This window comes from Peromyscus californicus, unplaced genomic scaffold, assembly GCF_007827085.1.
Source record: "Peromyscus californicus insignis strain IS unplaced genomic scaffold, ASM782708v3 Scaffold_21__1_contigs__length_65335640, whole genome shotgun sequence".
NCBI lineage: Eukaryota > Metazoa > Chordata > Mammalia > Rodentia > Cricetidae > Peromyscus > Peromyscus californicus.
Genome location: NW_026294514.1, coordinates 13,819,842 through 13,845,771, shown reverse-complemented (window position 1 = coordinate 13,845,771; position 25,930 = coordinate 13,819,842). Strand labels below are relative to the sequence as shown.

General features: G+C 39.5%; 1 protein-coding gene across 12 annotated transcripts in view; it reads right to left on the bottom strand.

Moving 5' to 3' along the window:
- Nucleotides 1-25,930, bottom strand: part of Carf (calcium responsive transcription factor) — a 79,836-nt gene that overhangs the window by 36,463 nt on the left and 17,443 nt on the right. For 11 of the 12 annotated variants that reach the window (XM_052749572.1, XM_052749565.1, XM_052749575.1 and 8 more), the window contains 7 exons: nt 25,619-25,748; nt 20,515-20,599; nt 11,851-12,040; nt 8,300-8,420; nt 4,967-5,110; nt 2,734-2,967; nt 224-386 (listed from right to left, as the gene is read on the bottom strand). In XM_052749572.1, the coding sequence (XP_052605532.1) occupies nt 224-386; nt 2,734-2,967; nt 4,967-5,110; nt 8,300-8,420; nt 11,851-12,040; nt 20,515-20,599; nt 25,619-25,748 (1,067 nt within the window). The remainder of the gene's footprint in view (nt 1-223; nt 387-2,733; nt 2,968-4,966; nt 5,111-8,299; nt 8,421-11,850; nt 12,041-20,514; nt 20,600-25,618; nt 25,749-25,930) is intronic. The other variant, XM_052749571.1, reaches the window with a different exon arrangement.

Genomic DNA, 25,930 nt, shown 5'->3' with positions numbered 1-25,930 from the left:
TTGTGAGAGTAGTAAGGAATATTCAGCCAAGTCATTATCTGAGAGCTTGTAGTATTCATATGTTACAAACTTACCTAGTCTATTTCCTTAAATCATAGTAATTGAGATGGTGTAACAAGAGCCCTTTCTACTAGGCCGAGTATTACCGGGAGCTAGAGATTTGCTAATGTATTAACAGGAGCTGAGAAAGATTAATGAATCAAAGAAGTGGGTGTGATCATACCGTTGCTGGAATCACCTCTGAGTTATATACCACATCTCCAGTCCTCAATGATTTCTGTACCTCGTGGATATGATTTTTTATATCATTTACAGTTGGAAAAAATGATAAATTATGTCTTTCAGGTAACTCATCAGGTTTGAACAGTTCTCTTTCCACAAATTTCCTGCGAAGGATATAAAATAAAAATATAACTGTAATGAAACACAGATTGAAAGAAAGGTTCTCTTTCAACATAAGCTTTTATAAAGTATGACTCATAGTTCTGTAAATAATAAAATATTAGCCACTTTGGATTTCTTTCTATTCACTAAAACAGAATTAATACAGGATAAAGAAAGGTGCTATTTTAATTAGTTCAAAGCACACATACTACAGAGCTTTGACATTTTGTTTGTTTTTGGGACATAATTTCTCTGTGTAACAGCCCTGGCTGTCTCGAAACTCACTCTGTAGACCAGGCTGGCCTCGAACTCACAGAGATCCGCCTGCCTCTGCCTCCCGAGTCCTGGGATTAGAAGGCGTGTGCCACCATCGCCCGGCAAGCTTTGACATTTTTATGAATTAAACTTGAACCACAATCCTCAGTTTGAACATTATAATGGTTTTAAATGCTTATCATGTCAGACACAATTTTGAACACACTACAGGTATTTCCTCTATTACTGTGATCATGTGACCAGACATAATGATCAATCCCACTTTACAGATGAGGGAGCTAAAGATTGCCCAAGTTGAAGTTGCCCTGCCTTATATACCTACTTAATAAGTGAGAAAACACAGACCTATTCCAATTTGTATACATAAGCATCATGTTACACTGCTTCCAAAAGGCACCAATTAATATTACATGAAATTTGATGGTTTGAATACTGTGAGACAGTAAGATTTCGGAAGGCAAGATACTGTAAGAAAGGTAGCATTACTACACAATGACATAAAATAAATACATAAATCTCAGTTTAATACATGTGTGCTTTATGCATTATATTTATGGGATCAAACTGCAGTTGTATTGCTTTTCTGTTTTCATTGAGCCTCTTTTTAAATAATTTTGAATAAGTAGATTGGCCACATTTTAGTCAACAGCGGATGGCTTTACTAAATGTTGGCTTTGTTCTGTAAGCCCCTCACTGGGAAAAGCTTCTAAACAGAAAGGTGACTAAAAAAGTAATGCTTGTCTGCTGGCTGCAGCTGTGTGCACTTCTGATCCCAGCACTCGGGACATGGAGGCAAGTGGATCTCCATGAGTTCAAGGCCAGCCTGGTCTATATAGTGAGCTGCAATCTAGCCAGGGCTATACAGTGAGACCTACTCTCAAACAAACAAACAAAAAGTCATTCCTGGAAGCACTCATTGTGTTATTCAGATTTCACTACACAATAGCAGTGAAGGAGCAGGGATTACAACATTACACAGGCTGCAGAACTAGACCCCGCTTTCAACTCTGACTCTTTCAAGTCAATTATTTAGCAGTTCTTAATTTCCATTTTCTCATGTGTCAAATAAGGATAAATGCATCATCTTTACTAAGCTGTTGAAAAATTACATATTTAAAGGTTTGGCAGAATACCTGATATACATAGTAATTGCCTTATTACATTAATTATTATTGTAGTTAATCTGGATAGTTCCTCATCTAGTGAAACACTTTTTTCTTTTTCTGTTTTCAAGACAGAATTTCTCTGTGTAGCCTTGGCTGTCCTGGAACTTGCTCTATAGACCAGGTTGGCCTGGAACTCACAGAGATCCACCTGCCTCTGCCTCCTGAGTGCTGGGATTAAAGGCGTGCGCCACTACCTCCAGTCTAACGGAACTTTTATTTATAGCATTTTGAAGTAACTTTAATGGTACTCAAGATAATTTGTTTAATTAATATTGTAGTGATACATAACATATACATAATTTAATATAACATTACACATTGTTATAGTAAATAGTTTAGCTTATTATCTTTTTTAAAATCAAATATTTTAATTAAGTTTTTTGAGAACTTCATACATGTACATATTCTATTTTGATCATACTCACCTTATAATAAATTTTATTTCATGTCAAATAATTTGAAATAATTATTTTAGACTAGGTTTTTAATTTTCTGATTCTACAAGTTTTTTCTCTCTAAAATATGTATCATGTCATTCAATTCATTCAGGGACAGTAGCTCACACCTATAATCCGAGCAGTTGGTTACATGAGATAGGAAAACTGCTGAAATTTGGAAGTCAACCTGGGAGAGGTAAGTGAATTAAAGGCCAGTAAGACCTTAGCTAGTAAAATAAAATAAAATAAAACAAATTCATTATGTAGAAGTAGTCCAATGTGCCAGATGTAGTGTCTCAAAAGAGTATTTGGAATGATAGTAAGAACTACTGTGTGAAGCTTGCCGAAAATAGCGTTGATAGGAAAGGTGAAGAAACACGCCCCATCCGTCTAACAGCACACGTCCTGGAAAGCTGCTGTCCGGCGCCCACAACCTAGGTCAGGTATAAAGGGACACTGTGCTCCTGTACCTGAGCTGCTTCCTCACTGCGTACACGTGTCCCACGCCCTGTGACACTAGCTCCTGAATCTTATGCGCTACTTGCGGGTGGAGGCGTGAGGGCAACGCACAGTTCTCATCTCTGACTACAGTTTCCTCTTCCTCAGGAGCAGACACAGGAAAAGGAGCCGGTGAGAGAGGGAGGCCCCGAGTCTCCAGTTCATGATACTGATGAGCTTGCTGTGTAGGTAACTGCACATACCATCTGATAAGAGAAAACATTCGAAACTGTCAACATTTAAATATTAAAATTAGACAAAGATGGGAATCCTAATTACTTAGGTTAATACTCATTAAGAGAAGGAACAATCTTTTAAGCAAAAATAATATGATTTTGCCATGTGGAATAAAATTTAAAATGTCTTATGTTCAACTCTTCTAAGATTGACTTTATACTCAATTAAAAAGTAACTTCATAAACTTTCACTATGACCCTAGAGTTAAGGCAATGCAGGGATTTACACATTTACGAGGGTAGAGAGATGCTCGGAAGTTAAGAGCACTTGCTGGTCTTGCAGAGGTCTGGGCTTTGAGTCCCAGCATCAACACGGTAGCTCACAACCATCTGTAACTCCAGCTCCAGGGATCCAAAGCTCTCTTCTAACTTAGGTAGGTACCAGGCATGCACATGTTTTACACACACACACACACACACACACACACACACACACACATGTGTGCGCACGCAGGCAAAACATCAATACACATAAAATAAATAAGTAAATAAACAAAGCATTCTCAATTCCTGTTGGTCCAATGAGTGAGAGAATCAGCTAAATTGTGAACACGTCTCATATACAATAGTGCAAGAGATTGATGCTAGGAAAATCAATCAGTCTGGTAGAGTACCGTTTTAACGGATTTTTCTTTTGTTGTTGTTGTTTTTGTTTTTGAGACAGGGTCTCACTGTGTAGCTCTGACTGGCCTAGAACTTGGTATGCAGACTAGGCTGGCTTTGAACTCAGAGATCCACCAGCCTCTGCCCCCTGAGACCATGCCCAACTTAAGAGATATTTTTGTACAAGTGTGTGTGTGTGTGTGTGTGTGTGTGTGTGTGTGTGTGTGTGTGTGTGTGGTGTATGTGTGTGTTGCTTGGGATTTAACTTTGGGCTAAGCACTTGGCTAAGACAGTGCTCTATCGCTGAGCTCACACCAAGCCCCTTCCCTTTCACATTTATTATGTGTGTATGTGTGTGTGTGTAGTCACACATGTGGAGGTCAGAGAACAACTTAAAGGAGTCAGTTCTTTCCTTTTATCATGTGGGTCCTGGGGACTGAACTCACTGCGCTATCTCACTGGCCCCCTGTATTTCTGCTTGATATAAACAAAACAGAGCCTAATTAAACTTTGTCTAGTATGGAGCTGGAGAGATAACTCAGTTAAGAGCACTTGGTGCTCTTGCAGAGGCCCTGGTTTTGATTCCCAGCACCCACAGGGTGATTCACAACCATCTATAACTCAAGTTTCAGGAGATTCAATGCCCTTTTCTTACCTCCACGGTATCAAACATGCACGTGGTCCATATACACATGCTGGAAAACCTCTTCAACACAAAATAAAATTTAAAAATCTAAGAATTAAAAAAAAGTTTAGAGTGACATGTTTTAAAAATTGAAGGATCTAATTATTGACTTCACTTTTTTTTTTTTTTTTCCCAAGACAGGGTTTCTCTGTGTAGCTTTGCCCCTTTCCTGGAACTCACTCTGTAGCCCAGGTTGGCCTCAAACTCAGAGAGATCCGCCTGGTTCTGCCTCCCGAGTGCTGGGATTAAAGGCGTGCGCCACCACCGCCCGGCTTTGACTTCACTTTTAAATCTTTATAAAAGAGCATACAAAAGTTTTCCTTATATTTGACCTCGTTACACAATAATAAATTCTTCACATGAATTGACATTGACAAGTAAAGGACAGTAAGCCAGAAATATTATAGCTCCTTCTATTTAAAACATGAAGCATAAAATGGAATTTTATGTAGGGCTGAAACTTCACAGATGGCTGTCACAGTAGTCAACGATGTACAGTTAGATTATTTACAATTTTTAGGTGGTAAAGTCAAAACATATACATAGCAAGTAAGTTTAATACTGGCAAGGTATCTAATTTCTAAAACCAGTCCTTAATGAGATCATTGAAAACATAAGTGTAAGAAGAGTGCTTGTTAATGATGCTAATCAGAAAATGAAAGAGCTGTACGAATGCCATACCGAAGGACACCACCAGCATCTACCATGTTCTTCTTCAGCATGGTGAAGGCTTTCTCCTGCTCCATTCTGATGATCTTCCTGTCTATCTGGGGGTCTGTAGGCACTCTATATTCAGGGAACTTCTGTACCTTTTTAATGTAAATCCTTTATACAAGACAAGGAAGAAACTGTTTCTTATAATCTCAAGAAATACCTAACACCAACAAACAGTTCAAACAGAAAAGTTAGAGAATAATTAATTTAGTATTCAGAAGCTTAGGAAAGATGTCATATTAAGTGCATGGTACTTACAAAATTAACAATTATCACAAATTGAGTATAAGTATCTAAATATAGTCAATTTTTTTTTTTTTTTTCGAGACAGGGTTTCTCTGTGTAGTTTTGGTGCCTGTCCTGGATCTCGCTCTGTAGACCAGGCTGGCCTCAAATTCACAAAGAACCGCCTGGCTCTGCCTCCTGAGTGCTGGAATTAAAGGTGTGCACCACCACCGCCCGGCAATAGTTAATTTTTATGAATTTTTTTCGTCTTTACTGTCCTGGAAGCCATAATTCACATTTAGTTTAAGGAACTTCTTCCAAGTTGATTGCCTTTAAACTTCCATTATCTAAATTCATTGAATACAACAATGACACTTTTTCTTTTTTTTTTTCCGAGACAGGATTTCTCTGTGTAGCCCTGGCTGTCCTAGATCTTGCTCTGTAGACTAGACTAACCTCAAACTCACAGAGATCCACCTGCCTTTGCCTCCTGAGTGCTGGGATTAAAGGCGAGCACCACTGCCAGGCCAACAACAACACATAATTTACTCTTGGTGACCAATACCTTTAATCCCAGGCAGGAAGATCTTTCTTTATGAGTTCAAGGCCAGCATGATCTACATAGAGAGTTCCAGGACAGCAAGAGACTCTTTCAAAAAAAAAAAAGTACACAATAGTTCTTCCCATTTATTTGTATTCCTATGTTGAAGAATCTCTCTGTATTTTTAATCAAGTACAAATTTCTTTACAATATTCTAGCTATCTCATAAGACACTAAATTAAAAAAAAATTACTTTGTTGTTTTATGTGTATGGGTGTCTTGCCTGCATGCATGTCTGTGCACCACGTGAGTGCAGCAGTCAGAGGAGGGCTTTGGAGTCCCTGGAACTAGTCCCTGGAACTAGTTCTGGATGGTTGTGAACCACCATGTGGGTGGTGGAAACTGAACCCAAGTTCTCAATAAGATCAGTCAGTGCTCCTAAGTGCTACATCATCTCTCCGATCCCTTAAAGTTTATTCCATTTTATTGACTTATTTATTTTGTGTTACTCATGCCACTTCTTTCTCTACCTCCCAGTGCTGGGATTACAGGTGTGCACCACCACACCGGTCTTTTAAAAGTATTTATTTTATTTTGTGTGTGTATGTGTGCATGCGCATACGTGCGTGCGTGCGTGTGTGCGTGCACGCCTGAGGGTATGTATGTGTACCACAAGAGAGCAGGAGTTCATTGAGGTCAGAAGAGGCATCAGATTCCCTGGAACTGGAGTCACAGATGTTTGCGAGCCACCATGTGGGTACTGGGAACCAAATCCAAGTCCTCTGCATGAGCAGGTTACCATTGAAGCATCTCTCCAGCCTCCAGTCTTTTAAAACACAAGAATGCTTAAGTGTGTGATACATGTGATGCTGAAATGTAATGCTTCAGTTATCCACTAAGTCCAACCATAACACACTATCTTTGTTTTGTTTGACGAAGGGTCCTTGTTGCTCAGGCTGAACTAAAATGTCTAGGCTCCAATGATTCTTTTCCCCTTAACCTTCCAAGCCTGGGATCACAGGCATGAGGCAGCACATTCAGTGCATACTGCTTGATTCTTTTGAAGTGCTGCAGATTTGGCTCAGGGCTTTGTGCACGCTGTACCCCTGAGCTATCTGTATCCCTCAGCACAATATGCCTTTAACAGTTTTCATTTTACTAATAATTTTGAACATTTTCAATGTCTAAAAGAGTATTAGTATAGAACATTAAGAAAAAAATCTTTCATTGGTTCACATTTTTTATTCTCACCCAGAGCAATGACAACCTAGTTCTCTATCTAAAGTTACTACTGCTCTCACACATTGCTGGTGTGAATGTAAATTGGTAAAACCTCTCTTAGAAGCAAGTTTTCTTTGTCAACATTTTAAAAGTACATAACCTTTCCCTAACAATTACCATTCTAGGGATTTATCCTACTAATAAACTTAAGATTATTGATTGTGGTTTTGAACCTAATAAAAGAATTTGTCACTAGTCATGTTGGTATACATCTGTAAATCGCAGCATTAAAGAGACAGAGGCAGAGGCAGGAGGATAAGGAATTCAAGGCCACCCTTGGCTACACAGTGTGTGAAACTAGCCTGAGGGATAGGAGATCCTATCTCAAAAAAACCAATTTTTTTCATAGCTTACATATCTATCCATAGAGGATTAATTAAATGGTATGCTTACAAATGGAATATTACACAGCTATTTAAAAGAAAAAAATACTCATATGCCGATATGAAGCCACTTTAAAGATCTACTAGAAATGAAAACAGAGTGTTTAGTAACTAGTATATGTCGTATGAACACTAGTCAGCAATTTGATATCTGTGCATTAGACACTGTGGTAGTTTGTATGTAACTAGTCCCCATAAGCTCATAGGGAGTGGCAATTTTAGAAGGTGTGGCTTTGTTGGAGTAGGTATGGCCTTGTTGGAGGAAGTGTGTATCTGTGGAAGCGGGCTTTGAGTCTCATATATGCTCAAGCCACACCCAGTGTTTCAGTTCACTTCTTGTTGTTGGTGCAAGATGCAGGACTCTCAGCTCCTTCTCCAGCACCATGTCTGCCTGCATGCTGCCACATCGCACCATGATGATAATGGATTGTACCTATGAAACTGTAAGCCAGCCCCAACTGAATGTTTTCCTTTATAAGAGTTGGCATGGTCATGGTGTCTCTTGACAGCAATGGAAACCCTGACTAAGATAGACACTTACGACAGGCTTTCAGACAACAGGGGAGAGGGAACATGATTATCTCACTTTAAGGAAAGAAAACATTAGTGGGCTTTCCTGACCTTTTAGGGTAGAAGAAGATATGTGTATATTCACACACATACACATTCATATATAGAAAAATCTTTGCAAAATGACACAAAAAACTGTTAAGAGTTGAGGCTTTAATGAGGAATATACAAAACAGTGAGAGGAAAACCTAGACTTCACTGCACACAATTTAACTATTTAAACTTAATAAAAATGCTTCTGTTTGCAATTCAAAAATAAGACTTTAATTAAAAAAATTAAGTGAGATAAAATAAGCTTACCTGGCTGGACAAGTAGCTTTGTAGAGATGACAAGACCTGCTTTCTTGCTCACTGATTCTTTTTAACTGGAAACCTTTCCTTCTTGGTCCATACTGACACTCCATTACTACAGCTCGACTACCTGTGGACCCAAACCAACCAATGCAGTAATTTATCTGCTTAAATAATCTAGACAGATTGTTAAAAACTTGGTTGTGGCAATTTCAAAATCTATACTTTTAATTATATAAGATTATGGAACAAAAACATCAGTATTTCTTACTAAAAATGCAAACAGACAAATTTAAATTTATATAAAATTTATCAAATATGCCATAATCATGGTAAGTAATTAATAAATATCTCATTTACTGATACATAGAGACATATGATTTTATTTTATTTGTTATTTCAAGACAGGGTTTTTCTGTGTAGCACTGGCTGTCCTGGAACTCACTCTGTAAACCAGGATGGCCTTGTACTCACAGAGGTCCTCCTGCCTCTGCCTCCTGAGTGCTGGGATTAAAGGTATGTGCCAAGTGAGACATATGATTTTTAATAATACTGAATGTACCACTTTATAAGTTGAAATTAGCAAATGTTACATTTGGTTAATTGTTAATACTATTTAAAAAATCTTAATTCCCTTAAAAAATTTTTTAGATTTACTTTATTTTATGTATATGAGTGTTTTGCTTGAATGCGCATATGTGTACATGTGCGTGCCTGTTGCCCACAGAGGTAAGAAGAGGCATCTGATCCCCGGGAGCTGGAGTTAATGATTGTGAGCCACCATATGGGTGCTGGGAACAGAACCTGGTCCACTGCAAGAGCAACAAGTACTCTTAAGCACTGAGCCATCTCTCCAGCCCCTAATTTCCTTAACAAACAAAATTAAAAGAAAAAGATTTTTGTTTTTGTGTTTGTGTGTATACCTTTAAGAGTTTATGTGCACCAAGTGTGTGCAGGTGCCTATGGGGGCCAGAGGGTGCTGGATCCCATGAACTTGGAGTTATAGATGGTTTGGGATACCTGGTGTGGAAGTTGGGAACTGAACCCAGGTCCTCTGCAGGGGCAGAAGTGCTCTTAGCTGCTGACTCATTTCTTTAGCCCCTTTACTTCCTGTTTCAAAATTTATTGATTTTCTTATTTCTTCTTTTGGTTTTTCAAGACAGGGTTTCTCCGTGTAGCTTTGCACCTTTCCTGGAATTCACTCTATAGCCCAGGATGGCCTCAAACTCACAGAGATCTGCCTGCCTCTGCCTCCCAAGTTCTGGGATTAAAGGCGTATGCCACCACTGCCCAGTGACAACCGACTTTTAAGACATAAAAAATAGCTGGAGAGATGCTCAGTGGCTGAGAGCACTGGCTACTCTTCCAGAGGACCCTGCACCTGTAAGATCCCAGCACCTACATGGTGGTTCACAGGCGTCTGTAACTCGAGTTCCAGAGGATCCAATTCCCTCTTCTAGCATCTGTGGGCACTGCATATGTGTAGAACTCTAGCAACATATCCATAAAAAGAACCCCAAAAATACATATAAAATTGTCAATCATAAATAAAAAAATTAATAAAGCTGACACTAAAATGTAAGACCTCTGTTTAAAGGGATTGTTGGTGACTTTATAATATTAGTATAAACTAATATTTATTTTTTATTTTTTGTTGTTTAGTGTGGTAGTTTGAATGTAATTGTCCACCATAAGTTCACAGGGAGTGGCACTATTGGGAAGTGTGGCCTTGTTGGAGGAAGTGCGTCACTGAGGAGATGGGCTTTGAGGTCTCTTGCTTAAGCTTCACTGAGTGTTACTCTCTCTTCCTGCTGCCTTCTGATCCAAATGTAGAACTCTCGGCTACCGCTCCAGCACCGTGTCTGTCTGTCTGCCACCATGCTCCCCACCTTGATAACAATGGACTGAACCTCTGAACTGTAAGCCGTCACCCCAGTTAAATGTTTTCCTTTATAAGAGGTGCTATGGACATGGTGCTCTTCACAGCAATAGAAACCCTAACTAAGACATTTAGGGACAGGATCTCACTAAGTAGCCTTGGTTGGCCTATAACTCACTATGTAGACTAGGCTGGCCTTGATCTCACAGAGCTCTACCTGCTTCTGCCTCCTGAGTGCTAGGTTTGAAGGTCTGTGTCATCAAGTCTCACTCTATTAATTATTTTAAAGTTTGATGTCAGGGTTGTCACATGTTTGGGAAGGACAAAGATGAGACAAGAGTAACCTGGGCTAGGATTTTGTAGGAATGAAGGTGGAAATAAACAATTAAAAAAAAAATAAAGCCAGGCCGGGTGGTGGTGGTGGTGATGGTGGTGGTGGTGGTGGTGGTGGTGGTGGTGGTGGTGGTGGTGGTGGCGGTGGCGGCAGCACGCCTTTAATCCCAGCACTCGGGAGGCAGAGCCAGGCGGATCTCTGTGAGTTCGAGGCCAGCCTGGGCTACCAAGTGAGTTCCAGGAGAGGCACAAAGCTACACAGAGAAACGGTTTCGAAAAACCAAAAAATAAATAAATAAATAAATAAATAAATAAATAAATAAATAAATAAAGCCGACAGAACAAACACATACATAAATAATCATATCACAAAAATCTGGTTTAAAAACAGCTGACAGCTGTTGAAGCTACATGATAGATTCCAGAACATTTTTTATATTCTTATCTCCATTTTTGATACATATGAAAATTCCCATAACATAATCTTTTCGTTTTATTTTTTTGACAGAGGGTCCACCATGTAGCCCTGGCTGGCCTTGAACTCCTAGAGGGCCTCCTGCCTGTTTCCAGAGTGCTGGGTTGTAAAGTTATGCTCCAGTGCTTTAAAGTCTGGATATACTAAACCAAGGATTGAATGTAGAGACATTTATAACATTGCCAACAGGAATGAAAATCAGCATGTTAATGCTTTTTTTTCCTTAAGATTTATTTATTTATCATGTACACAGTGTTCTGTCTGCATGCCAGAAGAGGGCACCAGATCTCATTACAGATGGTTGTGAGCCACCATGTGGTTGCTGGGAATTGAACTCAGGACCTCTGAAAGAGCAGCCAATGCTCTTAACCTCTGAGTCATCTCTCCAGCCCACCCCTCAAGCAAATTAATTCTTTATGAGTAAATCTGAAACGTAAAAAATTCAGAAAACAAAGGTTTTGGAACTTACTTGGCTGCAGAATCTGATCTAAACAACGAAATTATGTGTTTGTGTGTCTGTCTATATAGCTATCGTCTATCTATCTGAGAGATGATTTATTTCTGTTAGTGTGACTATAAAGGATTATTTTTTTGATTATGTGATATTGTCTATAGGTCTACTTGGAATTTAAAGTTCTATTTATTAACATACTATACAAGTGAAATATTATTTACTTGGTATTATGGATTAAAACATAATTTTATGACAAAGTAATTGGTTATATTTGCTATGTTTTCTTTTTAGTTTAATATTCATTCATTTTCAGCAATTAAAATTCAATTCTCACCTACCAAAATGAAATGTATCTCACAAAAATCCTATTTTCACAACAGAGCGCAGCTGCTGGGCCTTTAAGTAACTAATGGAGTTACCTGCATTGACAAATGGGATGCCATCGTAGGGCACATACTGGGACTTCCACATCAAGCGCGTGGCAGGTTTGGCTGGGCTTGGAGACTGGCGAGTGCCCCAGACACTCCGGGTTTGCTGCTTATGAAAAGTGAGGATGCTTTCTAGTTCAGTCTCACTGACACAGTAGCCACGGTAGGAATCTCCAATTTTCTGTACAAGGAGAAATCACATAAGAAAATCATTGGTTGGAAGGATGGGAGGCCAGCAGGATTCTGTCCCATGTGTCAGCCATGACAGATTAAAGCTGTTACCGCCCCCACACACACAAAAAGAAAGAAAGAAAATCATTGGCAAATACATTTCAGTGAACAGTAAATTTAACAAGATAATTCTCTAAGGTGAAATAGCATCAAGTCACTTCCTCACCGCTGGCCTGTAGTGGTCTGAACTCAAACAGTACCATCAAACAGATGGAAGAGTATATAATAACACATTCACTGCCATACGAGAAGTAAGTTTTAGAAGAAAAAGCTTGAAGAATATGTAATATATCCATCCTCTTGGATGTCTAAAATTCTACCCGAGATCAAATCGAGTACTGATTCTTTGTGATTTTTTTATATGATGCCAAGAATCTATCTAAAATCCAATGACTATGTGTTCTAAAAAAATCTTGCACAAGAACTTCATTATATCTAATACTCTTTTTTATAACATTTAATTTTGGGGGGATTTTATTTATTTTTATTTTATCTATATGGGTGGTTTGCCTACATATATATCTGTGCACCACATGTATACAGGGCCTACAGAGGCCAGATGAGGGTGTTATACTCATATAGTTTCTGGAATTAAACACAGGTCCTCTGCAAGAGCAGTAAGTTATCTTAACCATTTTCAAAAGAATTGTGACTTGGACATGGTAATATACATCTACAATCCCAGCACTTGGAAGGTTGAGGCAGAAGGACTAACACAGTGTAAAGCTAGCTTTGTCTGCATAGTGAATATCAGGCCAGCCATGGCTACACTGTGAGACCATCTCAAACAAACACACAGTCAGTCAAAACAACAAGAACAACAAAAACCAGCCAAGTATCTCGGTGAAACCAAGATATTAGTCTAAGACTCTGTGTCTGAATATCTAAGGAAATGGTGTTTATTAATGTTAATTAACAGGCAAAGAATTTAGGAAGCAGAGTTAACTGGTATGGTCACAGTAATTTTAAGGTAAAATCTAAGTAAAACTTCAAAAAGATGCTGAAGGTCTGGGGCTACACTACAAATTACAGAACTGGTGATATAGATTTGCAAATTATTTTATAGACATGAGAGCTGAAAGTCAACAAAACAGGTAAAATCCTTCAAAAGATAAAGTGAACACAGGTCAAAAGCAAACCTGAGGAATTTATACTGAGACTATAAGAAGAAATAAATGCAAGCAGAGAGAGAGGAGGTCGTCCAAAGCAGAAGGTAGAGAGGGATGCTAATGGAGTGAGCCACTCGAGAGGAGATGGCAGCCACTCAGCGGAGCTTCACACGACTTCTGCCTTTTCTCTTCTTCCGTTGGGTCCTTTCAGGGACAGGGCTTCATGTAGCCCAGGCTGGTCTCGAACTCACTCTGTAGCCAAGGAAGAGTTTGTGGGAGCCCATTCTCGGGTTCCTCGTGGCTTTACCCAGCAGGTCTGCATAGAGGATGATTGGACCACGGGCCTGAGTGCAGGTGTCTGAGATGGTCTGCACTTGGCTGTGCTGGGGGAGGAGGTCTTTTGCTCCACCCCTTGGCGTCTCTATAAAAACCCTGGGGCGGAGACAGTCGGGGCCCGTTGGAATAGGTTCCAGGCCCTCTCGAGGCTATCCTTTATTTTCTATCTGTTTATCTCCGCGATATTCTCCGCAATAAATCCTTCTATCTAATATTTCCTGCTGCTCGCACTCAAGAAAACTCTGGGGAACTGTGGGGGTGGTTGGGTAAACGCCCCACAGAATGGCGCCATGAACAGGGACTAAAGAAAAAAGAAAAAAAAAGGGACTAAAGAAAAAAAGGGGGGACTAAAAAAAGGGGGACTAAAGACAAATGAACAGGGACTAAAGACAAAGTAATAGGGACTAAAGATAAAGGAAAATAAGTTTTATTACAGAGTTTTTGGCGAAAGTGCTGAGTTCAGCCCTGCCAGTGGATAAGGCATGCCGGTGTTATGGAAATATATATTTTTTATATATATTGAGAGGCAGGGGTTTTATCCTCGAGAGAAAAGGAAAGCGGACTGGAAGGATGTCCGATGCTGCAGCGAAATTCTCTTCTGTCAAAATTTTCTATCTTGTATCCCTTTCTCAATTTCTATCTGTGAAAAATAAGGCATAGGGTAGTAATATAGTCTAGGAAAAACTTAGAAGTGTAAGATTGTGTAGGAAAAAATAAGGCAACTAGACAGAAAAACTCTTCAATTTTCTAACTTTGGGGGCTATGAATGCAAACTGGGGGGAAAAAAATCTTTGGGCTTTATGGGTAGTAAAAAGCTCTTCTTTGAGCTTATGGGGAAGAAAAAGTTTCCTATGGAAGCTTTTGACCTGGGGACAGCTGAAATGCTAAGTCCAAGTGGCAGGAGAAAGTGATTTCTCCCTGAGGCAAAAATGGAGGTGTAAAAAGCCAAAAAGTTTAAAGTTGGGAAGTTTTGGGAAAAGTTGGTCTTTCTCTTGGGGAAAAAAAAATCTTTTAAACTATAAAGCTTTTCTTGGAAAATTTGGGGAAAAAAAAATCTCTAAAAAGCCTTAATCTTTCTCAAAAGCTCTCAAACTTAAAAACTAAAGCCTTTAAATTTCTCAGAAGGACAAAAATTAGAATCACCTGAAGATATTAGTGTGGGGACCATCTGTGATTAGCTCTAAGGGAAAACAAAACAAACTTAAGACAGCAAAACCTCTCCAAGTTCTCTTTCAAGCTTTAAAAATCCTCCCTGCAATGCAGGAGGCAGGGACAAGTTCCTAAAAACCTCCTCTAAGCTGTCTCTTCAAGCTGGTAAAAAACAGTGGGTCAGAGTACCCTGAGGGAAACGCTTGGGAGAGTGTGGGTAAAGAGCTACAGAGAGCCCAAAAGGGCCGGAAACTTTACCTGAGAAAAGCAAAAAAGCCAAGCTTTTCAGTTACAGCCGAGCTGAGGCATCAAGGGTTTTGTTTCTGAGTGAGCATTTCAGAATGAAAAGGTGCTCCTAATCGTCCTAATGCAAAGATCCCCTAAAGCAATGCAAACTGTTAGCATTGTATCCTCACTTCTGACCAAAAACCCAGAGGCGACTGGCCAGCGTCTCTGAGTTGGGGTGCATGTCGGGGATACTAGGGTTCCTGCAGTGGTAAACTTACTGGAGCACAGAGCTGAGGCAGGAAGGTGCAGGACCCAGGGGAAGATTGCTAATGAACAAACAAAGCTAAAGCCTGTGGGAACGGCACAGTTGTCCACTTTCCTACAAGTCCCGGGTTGATAGGTCCACAGCTGCAAAAAAATCTGAGAAAAAGCTTTCCTATTAGAGAAAGGACCTTTCTGGGAAAACAGTAAAGCTGAACTGTGTCTGAAGCAGTTGTGCTGCTGAGTCAGAACGCTGTCTGGGGAAAGAGCCCAGCCAGGGCAGAACAGAACTATCCAGGAGTAAAGCTTTCTTTTCTGTCAGAGAAAGCACCTCTTTGAGAAAAGCTTTGTTTCAACTGACTCCCTGAGATGAGGGAGTGTAGCCTTGAGGGGTGATTGCCTCTGGCATAAGCTCTGTCCTTGAGCACCCAGACAAGCAAATGCAACCCCCTGGGGGACTGGGTCAGGTGAAGGCCGGATAAGGCAAAACACCTGTCCTAATGGGAGTTTAGAAATGGCAAAAACCTCCCTTGCTAGATTTTCAGTCTGTATGCAAACCACACAGACCCCGAAAACGGACAAAAAGCCCCTACCTTCAGTAGCAGGGAAAGCCACCACTGTAGTGTCGGAAACTTTCTGGGGTAGAGGGGATAAACTGAGACCAAACTGGGAACTGTCTGGGAAAAAGACTCTGAAGAAACAGAAGGGACATAATCCTCCCCAGAAATATGACCTGAAAAAGCTGCTAGAATTTAAGGCAGATTTGGGGAGAAAAAAGCCCCTACCTCCAAAGGCAGCTAGCAGAGGAACAGAGCCACAGACAAATACCTGAAGCTCTGCATCTGGGGAAGGAAGGAACAAGCAAAATGAGAATAAAATCAGTGGGAGAAAATCTTTGAAGGAGCTATGGAAAAGCTCTGTTGTAAATGTTTTTCACTGACTGGCTAAGACAAACACAAGCCCCTAGGAAAGTTGCTATCAGAAATGCCAGCCTCAATGTCGGCTAACGAGGCAAGTGCGGTTCTGATTTGGGGGCCTGTGTCAAATGAAGGAGAGACACCTGTTGAAGCCAGCTGAGAGACCAGAAACCTCCCAATGTCCCATAATTGAAAATGTAAAATGCTCGTTCAAATCTCCCATTGCAAAAGCAAAAAACTTTGTTCAAACCTCCCGGGCAAGAATTTGTAAACAAGTCTGGTAAAAGAGAACAAGTTGACTCTCAGACCCGAAAAGAACTATGGGAAATGACTGATATAAGGGAAATGATATTATTATGGACTGATATAAGGGAAATGCATTCTGGGAAAGGTAGTTTTTCCATTAAAGATGGCAACATTGCCCTGAAACACTTGTCAGCTCGAAAATACGTTCATGGTAAACTTAAAATACAGCTTTTAAAAGAATAAGGAGAAAAATCGTCTAAGTTTAAGTGTCAGTTCCAATGAAAAATTGAAAGGATATGGAACTAGGTGCTTCACGGTTTGGGGCTCCTTGGTAAAATGCCTTATTTACCCTAATAGTTGTGCAAAGTTTTTATGGCAGTTGGATGACAAAAAGCTACCTTTAAGAGCAAATAAGCCACTTTAAAATCCTTAAGAAAGCAAGAGAGAGCAGTTTATACACTGAACGTTGTCTTAGATATGAAGACACTTTTGTTGAAATTAAAAAAGTTCTTTGCCTTTTGAACAAACTGCCTGCAATGAGTGATTCCTTTGCAAATCTAATTAAGGGGATAAGAAACAGGCATTCAAAAAGAAATGACTGCTCTATAGATGGGAAACAAACTTTAGAAAATCTAGCTGTCTTACAAAAGAGTTGCTTCACCTGAAAGTTCCTTATAAGAAATCAATGCTAAATATTACAGCTGCTAGTAATATCAGGAGTTAAAAGCTAATGAAGTGAAAATACTAAATCCTGAAAATGCTTTTTCTCAGAGTAAGCTAATGAAGGATATGTTTCATGAAAGAACATCTATGTTCTTGACTCCTTTTGAATAGTAACAGTTTTGGTAAAAATACTGGAACTAACAACAATCCGGTCAAAATGTTTCAACAAATTCAAGATGCTATTCACAAAAAGAAAGCTGCCATGCTTTGTGGGCCATATTAGAGCTCACTCCAATCTTCCTGGTCCTTTAGCTAAGGATAATTCAAAATGGAAAGATCCCTGCTCGGGATTATGAAAGGGTCCCGATCCTGTGTTAATATGGGGTCGAGGACATGTTTGTGTTTTTTCACAAGAGGGGAATGAAGCTCGGTGGTTACCGGAGCGTCTGGTAAGGAGCGTGGAACTAAGGAAGGTCAGCTCCAATGATGTTCCTATAAAGGAACCAGAATGAAAGTGGCTCGATTAGTATTTCTGAGGTTTTGTCACTGTTTAATGCAAACAGTGAGGAAACAGAGTTAGGAGCTGTGCCGCTTGTGGCTTTACTAGCTCCTTTAGAAAAATACTTTATATCACCTTATAGCTGTGCAGTATTTGGCTTTACAGCTTTACAGCAGCTAAATACGGTAATTTCACCCCCAGCGTGAAGTGAAGTTTTTTGGTAGAACGAACCAAATGTACTGCTATAATAGAAATGTTTGTCTGAATTGAAGCACTTAGGGAAACTATTATGAATTTGGGTGAAGGGACAGCCTCTAGTTAAAAACTGTCTACTGCTGACAGTGCATCTCTGCCGGTCCGGAACGGCTGAGAGAACTGGCAACTTTGGAGTGTGGCTTCGTCCCGAAGATGCTACAGTCCCCTAGCAACAACTATCACAATTCTATAACAACACTCACTAAATTCCAGTGTTTTATAACAAAGCTGACTATAAACTCTAAACTTTAGAAATGATGTATGTACTTCCTGTCTAGTTAAGAGAATCTTTCTAATAGAGATAGTGATAATAATTAAGAGTAAGAAGTAGAAAAGGATGAAAATAAGATATGTGAGTTTGAAAAAATTCTCTTGTTAGATCTGTGTTAAGAAATCTTTAGGTGTTTGCTAAGTTAAATATATGCTAATGGTAACCCTATATAAGTTTGTAAAATAGATCTATAGAGTTCCTTTAAGAATATAAGCTTGCAAGAAGTATCTAATGCAGTCTTAAGACATATAGTAATAAGCTTGTAAGAAGTAAAGATGCTAGTTGTAAATGTAAGTTTAAATAAGAATAAGATGGAGTGAATATAAGAAATATATAAGTAATAAGAAATATATTTGCTAAAGTAGTTCTATAGTTTCCTTAAGGAGTATAAATAAGTAGATGTTAATATGTTATATGTGAGTTTGTAAACATGTAAATGTGAGTCTAAATGCTTTGCAAGATGTTATGTGTTTGTAAAAAAGTGTAAATGTTAAGTGTGAGTCTATTCTTAATGTATATGGTGAAAGAACCTGAGACACACAGAACTTAGTGTCCTAGCAGACTGCAAAGCAGGCAGTCTGAGCGGTTTTCAAAAGTTCCAGAAGCCGCTAAGAAGCTAAGAATGGCGGACGCCAGAGCCAGCACAACAAGGCATCCGCAGCTGAGATCCGTGGAAAATCGACACAACACAGAAAAACCTAAGCTAACATCAAAAACGGTGCTGTTTAGAATACTACTGTACCTAAAAAAGAATAAGTTCAGAGACGCTTGTTTGAACAAAAATTAACTGCAAAAAGTTTTGGTTGTAAAACGTCTCTTCATATTTTGAAGTGAAAGCCTGATACCAGAATTTATTTCTTGTTTGAACTTTTTGAACTTAAAATGAGATAAAACTACAAAAAGATCTTGGTTATGGATTTCTTCATATTTGGAAGGCTAGTACCAGAATTTATCCTTTGAATTTTGGGACTTAAGAAATGAACAATAGAGATTTCATTGCAATGGGACAATTTTGAGTTTATTCATAGTAATGACCTAGGAACTGTTTTCTGGAATTGTGTTATAAATGGAACTGTTTAAATGGAAAAGTTTGGGTTTTATAACTAGGCTTGAGATTTTGCTTAAAAAATTATAAAGAAAAGGGGGAGAGTTAATATTCCTTAGTCTAATTTCAAAAGTTGTTTGAGTGGATTAATGTCATGTTTTTGTTAGTAAGAACTGCAAATGGGGTATACTAAGACACTACTTTTAAAGTGTGTAAAGAATTTTATTAAGAAACTGCTTTTGATTGAGAATTTTGCTTTTCAATATGGGTTTGTAGAAATTGTATAAGTTTGGGTTCCTCTAACTAGGTTTGAGATTTTGTTTAAAAAATTATAAAGAAAAGGAGGAGTTATGAGGTTGAATTATGTTTGCAGAAATTATATTTACCCTATTGATATTAATGCACCCTGGTTTTGTGGAGTTAAGGAAATATTTAAGTTTGATGTGAATACATCGAAGTTTTTCCTATGTTTTGTTAGCAAGGAAATTTAAATGATTAAGAGTTAAAGTTGTAAGACGGAGAAAATTGTTAACTATATATAGCACCATATATGCTAATTCAAATGGTTCTGTTAAGAGTTTGCTTTGAGTTGTAAGATTGAGAGAATTGTGACTATGTATAGCAATATTTATGTTAACCTGTTAATGGTAATGATGAAGCTAAGGGATTCTTTAAGTTTGTAGTCGCCTTAAGAGATTTTGGTTTAGAAAGGGCTTGAGGCAGTTAAGACTGCTGTAGTCACTTTGGACCTAATTCAAAAGAGAAATGCCATCTTTATCATCCTCTACTCCCATACTGGGAGGTGTAACAGCTATGGAGATTTCTGTAAGCTATTAATAGTTATTTTTTTATATATTAAGAAAGGGGGACCTGTGGGAGCCCATTCTCGGGTTCCTCGTGGCTTTACCCAGCAGGTCTGCATAGAGGATGATTGGACCACGGGCCTGAGTGCAGGTGTCTGAGATGGTCTGCACTTGGCTGTGCTGGGGGAGGAGGTCTTTTGCTCCACCCCTTGGCGTCTCTATAAAAACCCTGGGGCAGAGACAGTCGGGGCCCGTTGGAATAGGTTCCAGGCCCTCTCGAGGCTATCCTTTATTTTCTATCTGTTTATCTCCGCGATATTCTCCGCAATAAATCCTTCTATCTAATATTTCCTGCTGCTCGCACTCAAGAAAACTCTGGGGAACTGTGGGGGTGGTTGGGTAAACGCCCCACAAGAGTTTAAACTCTCGATCTTCCTGCCGCCACCTCCCCAGTGCTGGGATTACAGGCTGCCCCACCACAATAGAAGGCATAACTTCTAAAGCAAAAGGCGAGCTTAGATTAAGCAAGTGCATACAGACTATGACAGATACTGACTGTATTATTTGTATTAAAAAATATTCATCTGGGGATGAAGTGTTGCCATAACCAGGTAAGGGAGGTAAGGATTCTCTTAGACTCACCTCACAACTCCTAAGACGGCAGGCCCAGATCGGTGTGTTACAAGACAGTGGCTGAAGAGGAGCCGGCAAAGGTTCTTCGAGCATTCTGGGAGAGGAGAGGAATAGATGTAAATCCGTGGTTACACACACACACACACACCATTTAACTGCTTTATCTTTTTCTTTACTTTGTATGTGTAATATTGTAATATATGGACACATGTGTGTACATATGTGTATCGAAACCAGAGCCTGACATCAGATGTTTTCCATAGTCACTCATCTTTTTTTTTTTTTGGTTTCTTGAGACAGGGTTCCTCTGCATACCCTTGGCTGTTCTAGAACTTGCTCTGTAGACCAGGATGGACTCGAACTCACAGAGATTCACCTGCCTCTGCCTCTCAAGTACTGGGCTTAAAGATATGTGCCACCACCACCCGGCTCACCTTATTTTTTGAGACTGTGTTTCTCACTGAACCTGGAGCTCATCAATTCTGCAAACTGGCTGGCTGTAAACTCAAAGAATCTGTCTTCCTTTGTGCCCACTTCCCAGAGGTCACAGATAAGAACTACTACACCTGGTTTTGAACGCAGGGCCTCATACTTCATGCTGAATGTTTTACTAAGCCATTTCCCCAGACCACCTCTTTAAAAATATATTTTATGTGTCTTCATAGTTAGCCTGTATGCATATAAGTATGCATACCACATGTGACTGGGGTCAGAGTGGGCACTGGATCCCCTACAACTGGAATTACAGCTGGCTGTAAGTCACCATATGGGTGCTAGGAAGCAAACCCAGGTCTCTACAAGAACAACAAGTGCTCTTAACCCCGGAACCATCTCTCCAGCCTCCAACTCCTCCTTTTTTTGTTTGTTTGTTTGTTTTTGTTTTTGTTTTTTGAGACAGGGTTTCTCTGTGTAGCTTTGGCACCTTTCCTGGAACTCACTGTAGACTAGGCTGGCCTCGAACTCACAGAGATCCGCCTGGCTCTGCCTCCCGAGTGCTGGGATTAAAGGCGTGCGCCACCACTGCCCGGCCCTCCCTCCTTTTTTAAAACAAACAAACAAACAAACATTTCTGTACATTTATTTAATGTTGTTTTTATTCCATGCCATTGATTTATATTTCTTTGGGTTTCTTCTGGGAATCCCTTTTTCTTCTGGGAAACCTTCTATTTTGCTTTAGAAACAAGTCTTCCTTTTCACAAAGGATCATCTCAAGGAGCTCTTAATTGCAGAGCAGTCTCTCCTGCCCATGTTAACCTTTTTTTTTTTTTTTTTTTTTTTTTTTTTGGTTTTTCGAGACAGGGTTTCTCTGTGTAGCTTTGCGCCTTTCCTGAAACTCACTTGGTAGCCCAGGCTGGCCTTGAACTCACAGAGATCCGCCTGGCTCTGCCTCCCGAGTGCTGGGATTAAAGGCGTGCGCCACCACCGCCCGGCAACTTTTTTATTGGTAATCTCAACATACAGTTTCTGAACTGGCTAAAGGGATTTAACAGTAGACTCTTCCTGTTTATGGCCAAGAGGTGACCTATGAAAATGGTCCACCAATCTCTTCACTCAGAAAACCCTACAGAATCATGTAAATCAAGAGGCTCAGATCTCAAGTTCATTTTAAAATATACTCAAGGAACTGCCCAGACCATCAAGGACACACATATCTCAAAACCCATGAAGCATGTGTAAGGTGTTACTTTAAAAAAAGCAATGTGTGCCAGCCATTCTGGCAGAACAGTGGTCAAGTTGGTGGCCATGCACAGGCCTAACAATGGGGCTAGACAGAGTCAGCAGTTGTGGGAATTCTGCCAGCTTCTAAGTATATCTATCCCAATTATACATTCGAGAGTTGGGGAAATAACCAAAGCATGAGTTCAGGGACCCACTGGTTCTACCGTGAGATGGACTTTAGCTAAAACTCCATTAGTCAAGTTGACCTCCAGAAGTCCCTAATTTTACCGGAGGACCACAATGTTTCTTGGGATGGCCTGCAGTCAATGTCAGTTCAGAACTAGTATCCAAAACATCCTGGACAGTCTAATTGTCTCTCCAGTGTACATTTACCTGTGTAAAAAGCCACAGGTCTCTCTGGGCTAACAGTAAAAGTCTTAGGTCCTTTCCTCAGGGGAACCTCTCCTTCTCTTCATTCAAGGGGTTCTGGATCTGCAAACTGGCTCAAGTGGAAACCAGTTGACTGGCTGAGATTCCTTCTTGCCACCATCCAATGTAGCCTTTCCTTCATTTGAGAATTTTTTGCTTATACTGCTCAAACAAAAACACAGTAGGCGTCTTATCTAGTTCATTCCTGGAAACACTATGATTGTTTAGCTAGTACCAGAGCTCCATACAAGTCATGCCACCACAAAAATCATTTTGCCTGTGCTGTCCATTATGGGTCAGGCCATCATGGACACTGCTTGTCTCTGCTGCCCATTATAATAACTACATTCACCTTGCCGAATTATAGAAGAAAGGGTTTACTTTGCCTTACAGTTCCAGAGAGTTATTCAAGTCGCTCATGGCAGGGAAGTCAGCATGGCTATAGGACCAGGCCTGAGAGATCACAGCTCAACCCCACACAGGAAGCAGAGAGAGATAGCAGGAAGTGGGGCAAGGTTGCAAACCATCCATACCTGCCCCCAGTGACCTGCAAGGTTCTATAATCTCTACAAAGAGGGCCACTAATTGGGACCAATGTGTTAGAAAACATGAACCTATGGATGGCATTTCTCATTCAGACCATCACACCCACCAAATATAGCTCATCCAGTTTTGTGAAGCAAACACTACAAGATTTAAAAATCACAGATTAACCACCAAACAGTTGTGATTGCAACACCCTATTCTCACTATTGGACAGATCAGGTGCACAAAAAATGAATAAAGAAACACTGAAATTAAATGACATCACAGATTAAACTAACTGATGGGCCTAACTGACATCTACAGAACATTCTGCCTGAACAATGGGGAATACACATTCTTCTCAGCAACCCATGTAATCTTCTCTAAAATAACTCATATATTAGGACACAAAGCAAGTCTCAACAAATACAAGGAAATTGAAATACTATATTCTTCCTGATTATGATGGGATAAAGCCATAATAATTATTATTGTTATATATAATAATATATATTATATATAATAATTATACTATTATAATTGCCTGCCTCTGCCTCCCAAGTGCTAGGATTAAAAAGGTGTGCGCCGGGGCTGGAGAGATGGCTCAGAGGTTAAGAGCACTGTCTACTCTTCCAGAGGTCCTGAGTTCAATTCCCAGAACCCACATGGTGGCTCACAACCATCTGTAATGAGATCTGCTGCCCTCTTCTGGCCTGCAGGGATACATGCTGTATACATAATAAATAAATAAATCTTTAAAAAAAAAAAAAAAAAAGGTGTGCGCCACCACTGCCTGGCATAAAGCCAGAAATTAACAGCAATAGAAACTTCAGAAAATATACAAACTCATGGAGAGTAAGCAATACAATGTTGAATGATGAATGGGTCACTGAAGAAATCAAGAAGGAAATTTTAAATTCCTAGAAGTAAATGATAATGAAAATTGAAATCTATGTGATACAAGAAAGGAGTCCTAAGAGAGGAATGTGTAACTCTAAATGCCTACATTAAGGAGTCAGACATATAGCAAATGTACAACCTGACAGTAAAACTTTAGGCACTGGGAAACAAGAACAAGCCAATCCCAAAGCAGTAGATGGGAAGAAATACCAAAGGTCAGGGCAGAAAATAATAAAATAGAATGAAAATGACAAAAAATTCAATTAAACCAAGAGGTAATTTTTGAAAAGGTAAATAAAATTGACATAACCCTAGCCAAACTAATCAAAAGAAAGAGACAGAAGACTCAGTTAATAAGACTAGAAGAAAAGGGAGACACTAGAACACACACCGAGGAAATCCAGTGGATTGTGAAGACATACTTTAAAAATTCATGTCCCACTAAACTGGAAAATCTAAAAGAAAAAGATGAATTTGAGACACATATGACCTACCAAAGTTAAACCAAGCAAATAATTTCAATAGAGCCATAACAACCAATGAGATCAAAGCAGTAATCAGAAATCTTCCAATGATGGCTCGGCAGTTAAGGGCTCTCTGATTCTTCTTCCAGAGGACCCAGGTTCAATTCCCAGCAACCACATAGCAGCTCACAATTGTCTGTAACTACAGTTCCAGGGGGTTAGACACCCTCATACAGACAGACATACACATGGAATAAAAATAAATAAACTAAAAAAAAAGTTACAAAAAGATACTTTAAATATTTTTCTAAAATTGTTATGAAACATGGTTTTTTTTTTTTTTGGTTTTTCGAGACAGGGTTTCTCTGTGTAGCTTTGCGCCTTTCCTGGAACTCGCTTTGGAGACCAGGCTGGCCTCGAACTCACAGAGATCCGCCTGGCTCTGCCTCCCGAGTGCTGGGATTAAAGGCGTGCGCCACCACCGCCCGGCTGAAACATGTTATTTTTAAGAAAAAAAAAAAAAAGGTAAAACCGAAGGAGAAGTTAGCAAAAAGCAGGCTGTGTCAGGGCTGGAAAGACGGATCAGCAGTTGAGAGCACCAGGGGCTCTTCAGAGGTTCTGAGTTCAGTTCCCAACAACCACATGGTGGCTCACAACCATCTACAGTGGGATGTGATGCCCTCTTCTGGCATAACGTTGTATATGTAGATAGAGCACTCATATACATAAAATAAATAAAAAACTTTAAAAACAAAGAAAAAAACAAAATAAAAAAACAGGCTATGTTTTTGTGGCTGGGTGGAAAATATTTGCCTAGCATGTCCAAGACCCTTTGCTCAATTTCCAGAGAAAGCACATACACGCACACAAAATACTAGCAAAAACATTTTAAATACTTTATCATCTAAGAATTATATCTATATAAATGTGGCTAACTATTTAAAAACCTTAGGAACATTTCTCTGAAAGGACAGGAAACTGTCTTGTCAAGATGAGCTGAAATAAATGAAGATATATGTGATGAACATTTCCTCTTTCTGAACTTCTGATCTTTTCCACTGTCTGCCAGATCTGATCATTTAAAAACAGACTTCCACTGTGACCCCAAAGACAAACTCCTCTTTCCCATGATTCACCTGGTCCCTGACTTTTTGGGAAATGCAAGGGATGCTTGAGAACGAAGAATGTAGTCATTGGTGCTGGCTTCTAGAGTGTCTGCTCTTACAGTTGGTAAGCTTCTGTCAGCGGGTTTCTCTTCAGAGGCATCTTAACAACAAAAATAAGAAGCATCAGTATCTTCAATAACACTATGAAGATTACTTAACTAGAATTAAATCATTTTAATGGAAAAAGAAGAATAGTTCTGAAGTTAAAAAAACAAAACTTTAAATGATTTATTGAGACGGTCACTGATAAACTTACTTTTAAATTATATACTGACTATGAAA